General features: G+C 37.1%; 2 protein-coding genes across 2 annotated transcripts; one reads left to right on the top strand and one right to left on the bottom strand.

Moving 5' to 3' along the window:
- Positions 1–138: 138 nt before the first annotated feature.
- LOC139137534 (sperm-associated antigen 7 homolog) lies at positions 139–10,339 on the bottom strand. The gene is made up of 6 exons (XM_070705688.1): positions 10,112–10,339; positions 9,451–9,607; positions 9,063–9,147; positions 8,763–8,852; positions 6,079–6,235; positions 139–3,195 (listed from the first exon to the last, which is right to left on the bottom strand). Exons 1-6 carry the CDS (start codon positions 10,191–10,193, stop codon positions 3,074–3,076), a joined length of 693 nt encoding a protein of 230 aa, XP_070561789.1. The 5' UTR covers positions 10,194–10,339; the 3' UTR covers positions 139–3,073.
- Positions 10,185–15,743, top strand: LOC139137535 (DNA-directed RNA polymerase II subunit RPB4-like). The gene is made up of 4 exons (XM_070705690.1): positions 10,185–10,520; positions 12,509–12,689; positions 13,327–13,422; positions 13,899–15,743. The coding sequence occupies exons 1-4, from the start codon at positions 10,451–10,453 to the stop codon at positions 13,975–13,977; spliced, it is 426 nt and encodes a 141-aa protein (XP_070561791.1). The 5' UTR covers positions 10,185–10,450; the 3' UTR covers positions 13,978–15,743.
- The last annotated feature ends 214 nt before the right edge of the window (positions 15,744–15,957 follow it).

Here is a 15,957-nt window from a genome sequence, read left to right as displayed (position 1 = left end):
GCATCATTTCAGAACCTGCTGATGTTACATTTTCTGGCATGACAATAAGGGGAGAAGTGTCCCAACATTATTGGATCTTGATATATTGCAATGTGATGATATGACTTTTACACTCAAATAACTTATGCTAACGCAAGGTTGTTTAACTTAATGTCATGACACATTTTACTTTCAAATAGTCTAAAGGGACAGTCACAAATGAAAACTTGTATCAAAATTCTTATCATGAATATTACACAACAGATAAAAAGACAAGGGTTCTCTTTTAACATTATGCAGACCTGTGAGTACATTTCTTCATAAATGGTACTACGTGTATTCTAAATATTTTGGAATTCACACCTGGATTTTGATCTACCATTACCAATAAATTAACTGAACATTAAACATGTTCTCAGTAGCTGCCAAGGTGAGACAATGTGTCTCTAATGAATCGTCATTTTGACTGATGTTCAGGCCAGATGTTTTTCATAATTATAATTTTGCAAGATGATGCATTTTTATCGTACTGCTGCAATTGATCAAGATTCCATGTTTTGACAAGGCTACATAAGTTTAATATTTTTGGAATCTCAGTTATGTTATCCCTTGGTATAATTAGGTTGGTGCCAAGCTGTTTTCTTTGGAACGCTGTGGCTAGGATTTTGTTGAACACATCCAAGGTCTTTTGGTGATGAAGTTGATGACTAGACACAAATGTATCTTTTTGTTTGGCTTAAGGGAGAACGCACCTCAGTGACATATTTTGACTCTCAAACTTTTACAATTCTTTTCTGCTATACCACTCGTTGGGGTTCATGAGTAAGAAAACTTCACTGGCTTAGTTTTTTCAAAATTCAAAAATTTTATTTTTCGCCATAGAGTTTACACAGGGATAGCAGCCATTTTTAATCTCAAATATCAGTAATGTTGGGTTCTTTGTTTCTCTAGTTCCAAAATTTGCATGGTGATTTGATTTTGAAAGAGAATGGTTAAAAGATTCCTTATGGAAAGTTTGTGCAAAAGTTTAAGTCTTTCACTTTTGAGGCACATACTACCTTAACAAGAGAATAGCCTGGAAAATGAATGGTAAAACTTGATATATAAAATTGCTATCATAAACAAGTGATGACATAAACCCAGTCACTTTACAAGGCATTGCCCTATGGCAGAATACAAAAGTTGACAATTTCAAACTTTCATATTCACAACATCTTACATGGTTTTGTTTATCAATTTTGATATTAGATTTTACATCATGGAGATCTCCACTTGTAAGATACCAGTATTTCATGATTACTTACAAAGTAAACAACTGTTTAAGACTGGAAAAAACTGGATTCTTGAATGATACAAAGAACTTTACGATTAAATCTACAAGGCTTCTTTACATTTATCTATTTACATGTGGAAGTAATTGTAAAATTTGTCCAGCAAGACTATGAAAAAAAGACAGACAACCACACAGTATGTCACCATCTTGGAGTCATGAAAAAACAAAAATACTGGTAATCTACTTAAAGATGTAAAGGTGTGACTGAGAAAAAAAGAACCTTTGTAATGAATATCATTAAAGGGAGGGGTCATCAGAACCATGCTGTGCCTGTAAAACTTTCTTGTTTACAAACAATGTATTTCAAGCACAATAGTTAGATACATCATGTCAACATATATGTAGCGGCAACATTTAAATTTTACAATGTACATTACAACAAACATGTTTTAATGTCATCAGTTACAAACATACCTTGGCTGTAGTGTTTACATGGGTCGTATACATCATGTCAACATATATGTAGCGGCAACATTTAAATTTTACAATGTACATTACAACAAACATGTTTTAATGTCATCAGTTGCAAATATACCTTGGCTGTAGTGTTTACATGGGTCGTATTGGTCCATACGACCTGTGAGCACAGTTCCAATGACATTTCCCTTTAATTAACCCTCCTGTTTTACAAGCAAATTTGACTGACTTGCGTTGTCTGAGATAATGTCAAACAGTCATATGAAAATTTAAATTCATAATTAAAAAGTTTCCTCTTTATTTACAAAATTGGTAAGAACCTAGAATGAACTTTTGGAAAGCTGTCTTTCTTGTGCAATATTGAGATTAACAAGTTACATTCTTACAAATAACGCCAGATATCCTGTAGTTTCATATAAGAGACTGAAAACCTAACTCTACTCTTCTAAGTTGACTTTTGCAGTATAAAAACATCACATGCATGTATATGTACATCGAACACACGTTGGGTAAAGCACCTTGGGGCCGTGTTCTAGACTCAAATTTGTATAATGCTTTGCTTGCCTTCTGCCTGTGTGCACTCATTTTGAAACAGTAGGGACCGAATGAAGTTCACCCAGTTTTAATCTAGGCCATTTTGAATTTAAATTATCCGTAAATTGTATGTGATTATTTTTGGTAGTCCAAAAATTGGTATAGTGACCCCTGATTTTTATTTTTGATATGAAAACCATGGTTTCAAGTCTCTTGAGTAAATTGGAAGTGAAAGTTTAAACTTTCTGTTTAACTGCAAGCATTACCTAAAGATAGCAATTTGGACGTAATATGGATAACCAGTGAAAAAAATCACATCAGGGAATCGAATATTTTAAATATAATTTTCATAATGGAAAATGCTGAATTTTTTGTTTTAATTTTCATAACATGAAATGCTGAAAGCTTTGTTCACAGTTAAAATGTCTATAATGTAAGCGGATCTCGGACCCGCTTAGCTTAACTGGCAATAAAATGCCAACGCTACCTAACTCTGGTGTTGGAGAAATCTGGTACAGCATCCTTTTGATCAGTCGAGGTATACAGTCACTGCAGTAAATAATCACGGTGCAGATTTCAGTTATATCAAAACCTGTGAGTCTATAACCAAGTCATTAGTTTACAAACTCTTTAAAAGCAATGATCACATTGTATGGCAGTCATCCCCTCTCAGTGAACCCATATAAGAAAGAGTTCACAACCATCTACATCGTACTCGTGTCACCTTTCAAGGTCATAATTTTATATTTGCACCGGGTAGTGATGTTGGATGCCTTACGACTGAAACGATTCTATGTGCATGTTCTGTTATCAGTCTGTGGAAGATGAAGGCTGTTCTGTACTTTCCTCAGCTTGTTTTTGTTTCTTCTTTGCCCTAATGTCGTTCATCATCTCTTCAACTGATCTCTTGTCTCTTTTGTTAGCACTAGGAACTGCAGTGGAAAAAATTGAGTGTAAAAGGCTCACATCTTAATCACTACAAAGAATGTAGTTTGATAATTCAAACTTGCGACACCATAGTGTTTCTGGTAAACAACATTACATTGTCAAGATAAACCATTAATTCAAGGGACATATTTTTTTTGAGAAGTACGTAAGCAAATGACAGCAGTGAAAAGAGTCATAGGTGCACGAAGAAATTCAGGGAGAACAAGCCTTAGGACCTTCAGGGACACTTTTGGGACATCAAGGTAGAATGAACGTCAGGGACAGATATTTGGACTCAAAATTTTCCAATTCTTTTCAGATTTCTCTGGTACAAAAATGTGCACTGTCACCCTGGTTTTCATTCTTGATTTTGAAAGAGAATGGTTGAAAGATTGCTTGAGGAAAGTTTGAGCAAAATGTTAAGTCTTTCACTTTCGAGTTGCATACTACCATACATTTTATATAAAAACACATTTTTGGTCTGCTGCTTGTGTTAACTTTTCCTAGAGCTGCAGTACTTTGCACTTTCTTGTTTCCTCAAAATCAAAAATTTAAATTTTTGCCAACAGCGTTGTTCACATGGCATCCATTTTGAACTTCAAATAAGATTTAATGTTAGTTAATCGTTTTTCTAGTCTAAAACTTTGCTTGGTGACCCCTGAGTTTTATTGTTGATTATGAAACAATGGTTTGAAGTTTCCTTAAAGGATATAGTCGTCGGAACTGCGCTCAAAGGTCGTATGGGACCCATACGACCCATGGCAACAATGTATCCAAGGCACAATGGTGATTGATGACAGTTAAAACATGTCTGTCACAATCTATCATCGTATAATTTAAATGTTGCAGCTATGATGATGAGGTGCATCTTGATATGGTGCACGAAATACATTGTTTGTAAACAAGAAACTCGCACAGGCGCAGTTCCGACGACTATATCCCTTTAAAGGGGAGTTGGAGAACTAGTTTAAGACACATATTTAAATGAAAGCAGCGAAAGGAGGCAAAGGTACATTAACCCCTTGACTACCTATGGCGCCGGATATATCCGGCGCCATATTGAATTACCATATACCTAGAGTGCCGGAAATATCCGGCACAGTTAAATAGGCCTATTTGCTTTGTTTTTGTCGCTAAAAATCCCGTTATTTCGGCATCGGCACGCAGTGCGACTGAGATTGATGTATTCCTATCTGGCCTGAATGTGATTGCGCCCCCGTACGTCCGAGTATGGCCAAAATCCGGAAGCAAATGTCAGACCCATGACCTCGACCCTGAAAGGTCAGGCTGATCACAGAAGCGTCGCGCTGATTGTTTACAGTTTCAGAAGTACGGACGATCGCGAAGATGTTTATGGTTTGTTTTTTTTAATGAGATGAAATGTTTATTTATTGAAAACAAATGATTTATATGTAAATATGTTCTATTAACAGCAAATTCGTGAATGAAACTAGAGGAAATACAATTTTTTACTATAAGCCAGTGAAATTTTATAGCAGCCATATTATCAATATGACTGGTCACATGACTGGTCATGTGTTTGGTCTGTAATATTTTGTTCCCTAAAATGTATTTTTAAATATTGTGAATTATTTTTTGATAAATCATAACCATTTTAGATGCATGTTTCTGCAAGGAAGACATAAAGCAGGTGTTTACAAATATAAACTGTGTTGATTTTCAAATACAGAATCATGTCAGATGCTGATGTTTGTGGTTCATTTACTCTGCCTTTTGTGAGAAAAATCTCAAATAGGTACATGATAACATCTATAAATAAGGTAAAGGGTAGTTATTATTACATATATGTAAAGACAATGCCATGAAAATTGCAACTGTATTCAAATTTGCGTCATTTTACGGATTCAAAACACGTCCTGATGCTTCAAATATTCATATTCTTTGCCAATTCTGGTCACATGATGTGTCATGTGATCAGTCACGTGACCTGGAAATACAAAACTTATGTATGAAAAAGTGGGAAATTTCATGCTGATTCAGAAAATATATGGTTTATTGGTACTTACTTAATTTTTACTCTAAGCAGTGTTCATGCAATGACCACACCTAAGATTTTATCAATATTTCCATAAGGACCCTTGTATATAGAAATACATTGGCCTTGGTAGTCAAGGGGTTAAATTAATAAGAAGTGTGCCCTTCATACAGAGAATTGGGGACAGCTGTAAACATACATCCAATTACTGGTAAGCAATGAATGGTGCTATACTTTTGCACTTGTTTTAGACTGATTTCTTGCAGTTTGGAAAGTTAGAAATTAAAAAACCTTCCAAGAGCTGTTTTTTAATGAATCTTCAAGACCTGTGTATATTCCATTTGAGAAATAAGGTAGTAGAAACATCCAACAGCATGATTGGGTCATTCTTTTCCTCCATGCTGGCATGAAATATTGGTATTATATGGATTAAAGTTTTGGCACAAAACAAGCAGTCCTTGTTTTTGATTATTTACGGACCAGTAGCTGTAACTTCTGATGAATTTTTCGTTACTTTTGTTTTGTTCTTCGATGGCAAGTTATTTTTGTACTCCCCAAAGCATGTTGAAACACCAACTATTTATGCTGTCAACACAGCATCTTACACATGTAAACAACACATTGTTACATGTATTGTTTACATTTGAATTGTAGTCGGGATCAAGATTAACTTTTCAACAATAACAATGTGGTTTTCACGTGTACAGGCTGAATTGACAAGCTGAATACTGTGTACCTCAACATGCTTTGGGGAATAGAACAAGAAACTGTAGTTGACATAAACCAAAAAAGTGGGGGAAAAATAATTGAAAGTTACAGCTACTAGAACTTTAAATGAAAGGAAATGAATAACTGTTCTCATGGAAACGACAGAATAAATATTGTGACTTACCAAATCCAAATTGTTTATTTGCTTCTAGAGTACGAGCTGCATCTTTGGCTGCATCTTCACCGATTAGTTTCTTGTATTTATCTCGATAATTTGTTGTTGGCACAAAATCCTTTTCATGCGTACTTGAAATTTGACAGTCTTCTTTGGAACTAGCTGCCTGGATTGAATGCAGAGGCAGAAGAAATTTTTCAATGGACAATGTACAGATCGAAAACTTTTGGGGCCTATGAATGCTGTTTGTTAATACTACTACTAATAATAACAGTTCTTTATTAAAAAAAATAATTTCAGACTGAAATGTCCATATAAGGAAAATACAAAAGGAAGCACCTGAAAAATAATCAGTCCCTGGGATATATGCTTTTTGCTCAAAAGTTTGCAATTTGAGAAAAATACACACCAGAGGAAAAAAATATAAGCTCTTTTTGGTACTAGAGACATGACATGGTTTGTTGCGAATATAGCTGATGCACTACAAAATGGAGGAAGACCCAGAAGTCTTCTCCAGACGTTGTTATACATAGTTTAAATGTACTATTCAGTCATGCACATGTTCTTTTCAGAATCAGAAATCTTCTCTTCTTACTTCCTACTACCAGCGTGAAAGATGCACTTAAAGGGACAAAGTTTGCCATTTTCATGAATTTTGTTTGATACGAGATACTACTGATATGGTTTGACATGTTGAAAGATACTGAATGAATGGGTGACCATGCATATATTCGACCCTGGTTTTAGACAAATTAAATAAAACATTGCGAAAATGATTAATGGCCATGACCATTAATTCATTTTCGCTATGGTTTCATTGATCGTGTCTAAAACCTGGGTCAAATATATTCATGGTCACCAATTCATTCAGTATCTTTCAACAGGTCAAACCATATCAGTAGTATCTCGTATCAAACAAAATTCATGAAAAATGGCCAACTTTGTCCCTGTAAAATATTTAGGAAAATTAGAAATTGCTACATTAATCCTTTTCCTGCCAAGTCGGTGAAAATCCGCTTGAAATTCGGTGTAGCCAGAATCTAAGCACTGGTGACCGTTATTCTCCCAACCCGGTGGAAATCGGGCCCTTTTTGGGTACCCCCTTTCCTGCCAAGTCGACGGCACTACGTTTTGCTATCCCCTGTGCGTTTAGGGGTCATCCGAGGAGAGGTTTTCTGACAAGGAACGCCTTTTCCCCTCGAAATGGGTTCGCAGGGAGTCGATAGACAGGGAAAGGTGCAGAAACCTGTCTGCCAGTCCCCCCACACCCGAAGGGGGCTGGGTTTTTTTTTACCGCTTTTTAGCGGACTTGGCAGGATAGCATGGTGACGTTTTCTGGCGGAGTTGGACGTACTTGGCTGCCTGGCACTATAGAGATTGCTGCCGAACTTGACCAACTCGGCAATGCTAATCTAGAAGGCTACCTCTTGCAAACGACTTGGCAGATATGCCGATGGTGCGAGACGAAAGTCACTTATTCAGTTGTGCGTGACTGAAAATGAGAACGTATTTTTGACGGGACGGCTCAACTTGTTCCTCCGATGGAACGGATATGAACGACTCGGAAATACCATTACAAACTGGTGTCCGACGTACTAAGCTGGGCTTCAGCTCTGCAAGTTCAAGCCAGGCAACGTCCTTCACCGCCTTGGCCGTGCCATTCAATGGACGTAGCTTTGGATTTTTTATTTATTCCATCGTCCGAAGTATTGGCTCTGGTTTGCAGGCAAACGTATCCTCTTGCCGACGCATTAGTAACTACGTACGCTGTTTGCGTACAGAGAATTCAAAAGGTGACATAAGGTCAATATGCTACGGGGATACCGCCTGCAGTTAGCAGGGACTGCTTTTGTTATGCAAACCAGCTACCAGTACAATATGGCTGCCAGGCATGTGGACACGTCGATGGCTAGAACAATGGAAGCATATTGCATTGCACCCGTGCATCGCAAAAGTGAACTGAAGACTTGGGTGTAGTGACTGGTTATCACTGGTTAGCTGCAGCCCAAGCCATGTCGGTACAAACCCGTACCTGACTGAGGACCACTCGATTAAGTCAGTAATGAACGGTAACACTCGTAAGCCAACTCCCAACTGAGCTGGCTTAACTACGTTGAGCTGTGCTTCAATGGCTCAGCCATGTCGTTAATACAACGGCAAAAACGTAGTTTTTGTGCTACACTGCCAAGTCGTTTAAGGTACGTATTCAATTGACCCTACCCTGGGGAAACAGGACAGGTTTGACGGTGCTTCTGCACCCCTAACACGACCCTCAGGGTCTCTGACTAACAGACGAGTGAGGTAATGTTTGTGCCTAGCGGACGTGCGTAATACTGAAGGAGTTTATTTCCGAAAAAATAAACATGAAACGGCAATAAAATGACGCACTCCCAGGGGCAAACAAAGCCGGTGACCTCAATTTTTTTCTGCAGCAACCCTTGAGCTCCTTCCCCTGTCTACGGGCATGTAGAAATTATCGAAGTCTAACACGTATAAGTACGGCTAAAACTACCCTGAAAATGGGCGATTTCTGCCAAAATGCCTGGCAGGATAACATGCAGGAGAGCCAATCTTTTGCAGGCACATATTATGGGGCGGTTTTCTACTGACTTGGGAGAATAACGGACAGGGGCGCTCGGCAGGAAAAGGGTTAACATTAATTAAAAGGAAACAAGTAAACCTTCACAACTTACTTTTGTTTTGTAAATTTCCCTTGCTTCTTCTGGGTCAATTATTTTTCCACTTCGGTAAGCTGCTAACTCTTCATCGGTTGGTGCAAATTCCTAGTACAAACATTTGAATGGAAAATTGTATACTGGTATACTTATCTGAAAATGCTAATACTCAATAATTTTTTATAAAAAGTTATATATCAAGCCTTGAAAAAATACAGAAGACTCGATCATAGTTCATATTCACAATCTCTACAGCGGTATACAAAATCAGAGTTTTTGACTTTGTTCTTCAAAAAAGAGTTTCAAATACACTCCTACCTTTTTGAAAACGATCATGTATCTGTTATCATCTCTCTCACCAAATGAAAATGTTGTAAGACCTGCTACTTCAGCAACATCATGTCTGTAAGAGAAAAAACAGCAAATAAAATTCTGACAGTGACCCAAGACAATGGCTTATTTCCCAGCGGAACAGCCATGTTGTCTGTTATCCTTATAGCAGTATAATACCCTGTAAAGAACTTGAACGAATGTTTGTCACACTGACTTAGGTACATGACTTTTTTCATAACCACACACTGATACATCCTCATTGATTTCAATCCTCAAGTGGGACAATGGTATTCAAAGTTCACAAAAGTAAAACACTACGAGATTGGCTAAGAAGTATTGCCATTTATGTATATGAAGTATATGTGTAGCTTACACAATGCTCCTATAGACTCTGTCCATTGGTTCATATTTCAGCCTTGTTTTGGCACTGTCATTTATAAAGTCATTGATTTCCTTTTCGATCTTTACTCTGAACTCAGTTTTCCTCTTCTTGTCTTCTGCTTGAAGCTTTTCAAGTTCTTTTTTTCTTTCTGTATAAACACAACAGAAAAGATTTCATAACTATTTTCTGAAATCCGCTGATCATCTGCATGATTCAACACCCATAGTGCCCCTATACTGTATGTCGGGCATCAACGGACTGGTATATACGTGTGCGCCCTCATGCATAGAAAGCATAAAAACTTTCATTTTCCTTTTGTACGCAAGGCACGACGTACATGATAATTCGCATTTCTTTCTTTACCAATAATTCGTGTTGGAACGGAGTGCACTATGCGCGGTCTTGCGCTGTTCGTTAACTATACAAACAAGACTTGCACTTAATAATCCTGACGCTGCTGACCCGCAGCGGCTCCCCGTGACGAATGGACAGTCTACTTCACTCCGAACAAAACACTGACTGATAAAGGTACAGTGTAGTCGGCAAGGCGACTAACATGTAAATGCCACTTCCAATTGCCTTGTTTCACAACTGTCGATCTAAAGAAAAGCAAGTGATAGCAAAGACATTGATAAATGAACTAACAGCTTACGTTTTGCCAATTTCTTCTCCTTGTCCCCCACCGAAGGAGGTTTTTCCATTGAGCCCAGGATATTTCCGAGTAAGTCCGCCATTTTGATCGACTTGAGGCACCCTAGCTCACTAAACAAAGGAACGTACTGCAAATTGCATTTTTTAAACAAGTTTAAGCAATGTTACCGACATTTTATGTGACTTGCTTATAGTACTGAGTATACTTTAAATCTGCTTTGAGTGCTATAGTAAATTTGACATCTGAAATTGCTGTTTTCTTAGTGGGCGAATGAACACTTACTGAGATAGGGGACCTTTGTATAGGAGAGAAATTACAAACGAACTAAACAGTAGCAAAATGGCAATGAACCTACCTCCAGATCTTCAACACGAAGACGAAGATGCAGCAGAATTGAAATTCCCGAAAGGTATGTTCGAATCTACCCCTTTTCCTGAAATTGTCAAATATACTGTACCCCTTGGTCGTTGGTAATGTTTGTACGTCATCTGTATTCGATGGCTTTCGTGGTCGAAAGTCACATACTCTTACATCTTTGTTGTACAATGATGAATTGTCTATGTTGTCTGTACAGTGTGTGGTGCATGTAGCTGCAAACTTGTAGCTCTACGGTGAGGTGTTTCGGTGAGTTTTGGTTTTTGGGACCTTGCTCACCAGTAGAGGTCGCAAAAACCAAAAGCTCACCGACCGCCTCACCGTAGAGCTACAGGTTTGCAACTACGGTGCATGATGGTGTCAATCTGGTGCTCAGTTTGTAACACTTCTCCACTACCGCCAACTGCTTATGTATAAAACTGCCATGTTGGCTAGATATTGAAGTATAAAGGAGACCACAGGGTAAAGTGATATGGAAGTTAACTTGTGTGCATACTGTGATTTATTTAATTTCTTTATTTATGACTTCACAATCAGAATGTTTTTGTGTCTGATAAACCCAAGTGACTGGACGTGGTCTGTTTCACATACACAATTTATTGTCATTTGATCTGTTTCTATTTAAACAGGAACTACCCCTATGAAACCTGGATTATCGTAAATCTATTCTAATGTAAAAAAGCCACACTACTGATCGGACGTGCTGTGTTTAGCCCCAGTATCCCATAATTTTGCCATGTTTCAGGCGCTCATTGTTATTGAATCTTGCATATGATGTCTGTGGATTATAGCAACTAAACTTGAGTAGAAAATAAACTGAAAAAATGGTCCATTTTTGTCGGAGAACGCATATGTTTCAGAATGTGTTCCCTGTACGACATTTGACCCCTCTTTGCATACTGTATGTCACAAAAGTGCCCATCATGATTGTTCAAATTTATCATACGGTCAATGCAATATCATGAGAGTTCAAAACCTCCCGCTCAGTGTATGCAAATGGCTGCGTCATCAGTAATCCCCCTCTTGTGTGCCTATGGTCCTGTAACTTCCCATTTAAACAATATTGCCCACTCAGTAAATAACTATAACAAAGGAACAACTTTGATGTCATGAGTCCTTGAAGGCACGACTCAAGCCACTCCAGTCCTTAGTTGTGTTTAACAAAGCAATGATATTGATTCATTTCGCATACTCACTACTTTAGTTTCAGTTTGCACACTTAGAACTTAACTAAATTTTCACAGCCGGCAAATTTTAACTGACAGCCAGTTGTTTTTGCCGGCTGCCAGCTATTTTCTACATCCCTGCCATCTATGTGTGTGATTGGGATAGGGGAGAACAGGAGACTGAATTTGAAAAGTTGCTTTCATAAGGAAGAGGGTCTACAACCCCTCAATTGCATGAATAACAGATCAACTCCACTTCACCTCACAGTGTTGTGGATACTACATGTAGATTGACTGTCACTACAGTACTCCCCCATCGCCGCAAAATTGAGCTTGGAGAAAAAATTACATCGATGGGAGAACAGATCAACTTCCTCTATTCACACTGCAACAGTGCAGATGACAGATTGTCTGCCACTTGCCCCACGGTGGTATGGATAACAGATTGACTTGAACTAATCACCTTGCAGAATAACCCTTCACTATAACCCTAGCCCTAAAAATAGTGCTTGCAGCATGAGTATTTTTTTCTGAAGTAAACACATTGTTTATTTAAAAATTGTACCTCACAATATCTGCACAATTGTTCTTGACTTTCATTTGACCAATATGCTGTTTGATGGAAGTCCATGATGATACAGGGAGTTGATCTGTTATTCATCCCATTCCGCAGTATGGCAAATAGTCATTTGGTTCTCATAACTATTCAAGGCAACAAATATTAAATGAAAGTTGAGGAACTGAGACAGCATGTCATGAACTTGGCAGTCAACAACTAATCTGTAAACTCTACCATTAAGCGACTGCTAATGTATTTACACTCTATAAATGAATGTAATTGTTCTTCTACTTTCAGAATTTGAGCAGGCAGAGACTTTATTGAACTCAGAAGTTCACATGTTACTGGAACACAGAAAAACACAGAATGAAAGTGCAGAAGAAGAACAAGAATTAAGTGAGGTTTTCATGAAGACGTTGCACTACACTCAGAGATTTTCAAGATTTACAAACAGAGAAACAATATCAGATGTTAGAGGGTAAGTTCCTTATTTATGTACTTTTCAAATCATTTTTTTTTCATCATAAGTTTTTTCCAAACATATACAAACATACTTCTGGTTGACTTTCTATCCGCCCTTGAAATGGCTTCAATCTGTGATTTGCTCGAGGAAACTGGCATTGAAAAGTTAGAAATACAGGAAGCAGTTTTGTTCACACCTTAACAAGTAGAATGCAAAGGAGATTTTATTCAATTGGACTGTCACTTTTTCTGTTGAATATTCGTTGTGGAATTATGGGTATGCTGTGGAGATATACTTTGTTGCAGTGAAGTTGGTGTTTTTAACTATGATCAGGGAACAGAGGTGATAGACTGTGAACAACTGTACACTTCTGCTGTTTGTCTTCAAGATTGCCTATATAAAGGGTTAACATGAGTAAAATGACTAGGAAACCTTTGATAACATTTAACGTGTAGCCACCTTTCACAAAACCAGATGAAGTAAATTACATAATGCAATCAATGTCTGAAATAAAATGTGATAACTGTATCCTGTATAGAATTATTTTGAAGAGGCTACATATATATATAAAAACTAGGCAACCATCTTACAAATCTTACAAATTAAACTGTATAACACAGATACATTCCTATTTCTTATTCTGTTTAATCAGTTTACTTATGCAGAAGAAGCTTCACAAATTTGAGTTGGCATCAGTTGCAAATCTGTGTCCTGAAAGTGCAGAAGAGGCAAAATCTTTGATCCCGAGGTAAGTCAATCTGAAAAGATATGGTTGTATCTGTAGGTCCGGTGGCGTACATCATGATTTCTTTATTAATGAAGATTCGTTTTTCCCGTATCAGGACTTTGGCTGATACATGCATGTTGAAAATTCGAGATGTTATCCTAAATGTTCAAATTTTGTGAGAATCTGCAAGAATAACTACATGTAGTCCTTCTGTACTGTGTCTTTGTCTCAGAATACTAAAACTAACAGTCAGTCAAACAATAATAGAATGCACCCAGCTATTCAAGTTAAACTTTCCAGGAGCTGAAGTTTTAAACTTATTTTGTGAATCTTAATAGATGAGTTTGAGAATTTGTTAGTGGATGTCTTTTTCATATCAAAATAAGTTAAAAGATCACAGTGTCATTGGCATTCTAGTGTTTTCTGCGTGGCAAATGATTTTGCATGTGTTAACATAAGTCGCCACTGAATCACAGCCTTTGTTGCTTTTATTCCAGCCTTGAAGGTCGCTTTGAGGATGAAGAATTACAAGAAATTTTGGACAACATACAAACAAAGAGAAGTTTCCAATACTGATGATTTTTAAAAAGATTTCTCTACTTATTTAAACTGCCAAAATTGTATATTTTTCTGAGGAGTCTAGTGGATTTGTATTTCTTGTAGAGTACCAGATGATTATGTAGCCATCCAACTTATGGCATGATATACTCATTTCCATACACTCAATAGTATTGCAAGGTGATCTGATGGCAAAGTATATTACATGTATTAACCTATTCACCCTATTCCTTGTAAACAGGTCCGCAATGACAGTTGAAAACAATTGGAGTCAAAGGGTTACACAGATGAGCTTTTTCGAGTTGGGGGTGTTTTTTTTTGTTTTGTGTACATTGTTATTACTACTGATCAGCAAATAGAACATTTCTTTTTGCAATATCTCATCAAAGACAGTGTTTTCTTTCTTTCTGGAAGTACCATTTAACAGCAATATCAAGATACTGTTTTGTTGTACATGTATGTTGTTTGATACATATATTTATGACTTTTTTAATTCTGTTGCAATGTGTACTTTATTCCTGCAAGTGAGACACTGGTATTGTTTTGGCTGCATTGCAAGTGTATCTATTTAACATTCAAAGATAGGAGCTGCATTGGACACTTTCTGTGTGCTTGTTTGGTTTAAGCACCTTTAATTAACTTGTTCATCCCCAATTCCATGTAAACAGGTCCCCATTTACCACTGATAATAATGGGTTTGGGCTAAACCATGGCAGTAAAAGGGACAAGAGTTTTGTAGTTAGCCTAAATCATGATAGTTCCTGTTGAAGCCCTAGCAGTCTTGATAAATTGTTTGTTCCACCAAAAATGCTATGCGTACACTTGTCTGAACTTTACAATGTGCTTTAAAAAAATTACCTCATAAACTTCTAGGAAATTTTGGTAAAGTGGAACTAAGCTTCATCGAGTCAATCAAAGTCAATCTATGCTTAAAAGATGGTATCTTTCACAAGAATGCAAGTAGATGACATGATTTGTTCTAAAGTTTCAATGCGTGAACTGCAGATTCATTCATTCATAGGTTTCATGAGCTAAAGAAGTACCAAATAACTCATTATTTCATTTTATGAACCAGTTCATGTTCACCATTTTCAACATCAAAATCTAATGATTATACACCATATCCACAAAATGGTTCCTTTCAAGAGACACACCAAGGGCATTGTGGCATTGAAATTGACACAATGGAGAGCTTTTTCATAATCTTTGATGTCTACACCGTGTTTCCACCAAAAACACCCCAAGAGACTGTGTTTACCAATATATTGTAACCAATAGGTATTTGCATGACTGGTAGATGACTTTACATGCTGAAAGTTTTGTATCATTCAGTATTTGAAATTCCGCATTTTGTCGCAAGAGGAATGCAAAGTTTACCTCAAAGTTACTGACAGTTACAATTCTGTAAGGAAATCAGTAAACATGGTCAGCTTTTACTGAGTGTCAAACAAAAACATTTAGATTCATGGTAAGGTTATATACTATGTACCCATGGTCATAACAGTGACTAGTGCAGTCAATGAACATAAATACTTTACATTTTAACAGAACCTAAATTCTTAATTGTCAGTGACATTTCTAGCAGAGTATAGGAAATCTTATTTGAAGACCCAATTGTTCTGTGTAAATATACCGGTACTTTGTATTCCTTTCCTACTTATTCATTTCCAATATGTTCATTCCATGATCATACATGTATTTTACTGTATCGCAGGTATTACCAAATGAAACACACTAATTATCTGAAAATAAAGTTGTCTTTGTTTTGATAAATCTGTTGTAAATTTTAGTCAGACTATGCTTTGACATGGATATAGCACAAATACAGTCTGGAATTACTCTCTACATGTATGTGAGTATCTTTCTGGTATGGTGTGCAGTATCTATAGCCGCAACAAACTTTTTAATTTTGATACCTAGCCAACTATCAGGCAATTTTGCTAGCAGGCAGAATTACTCCAAACTCGCCATGGCCTTTGCCCAATACATGTACCATGA

The sequence above is a fragment of the Ptychodera flava genome, chromosome 7 (genome assembly GCF_041260155.1).
Source record: "Ptychodera flava strain L36383 chromosome 7, AS_Pfla_20210202, whole genome shotgun sequence".
Classification (NCBI taxonomy): domain Eukaryota; kingdom Metazoa; phylum Hemichordata; class Enteropneusta; family Ptychoderidae; genus Ptychodera; species Ptychodera flava.
Note: the sequence above shows the minus strand (reverse complement) of the source record. Positions and strands in the feature narration are given on the sequence as shown.

Bases quoted from the DNA above. Each gene is read 5' to 3' on its own strand.
- LOC139137534 (XM_070705688.1), bottom strand. From the start codon at position 10,193: ATGGCGGACTTACTCGGAAATATCCTGGGCTCAATGGAAAAACCTCCT. The intron at 6,236-8,762 runs GTAAGTTGTGAA...CATTCAATCCAG, and splicing joins GGGAAATTTACAAAACAAAA to GCAGCTAGTTCCAAAGAAGA. The intron at 3,196-6,078 runs GTAAGTCACAAT...TTTCCACTGCAG, and splicing joins AAATAAACAATTTGGATTTG to TTCCTAGTGCTAACAAAAGA.
- LOC139137535 (XM_070705690.1), top strand. From the start codon at position 10,451: ATGGCAATGAACCTACCTCCAGATCTTCAACACGAAGACGAAGATGCA. The intron at 12,690-13,326 runs GTAAGTTCCTTA...CTGTTTAATCAG, and splicing joins ACAATATCAGATGTTAGAGG to TTTACTTATGCAGAAGAAGC. The intron at 13,423-13,898 runs GTAAGTCAATCT...CTTTTATTCCAG, and splicing joins GCAAAATCTTTGATCCCGAG to CCTTGAAGGTCGCTTTGAGG.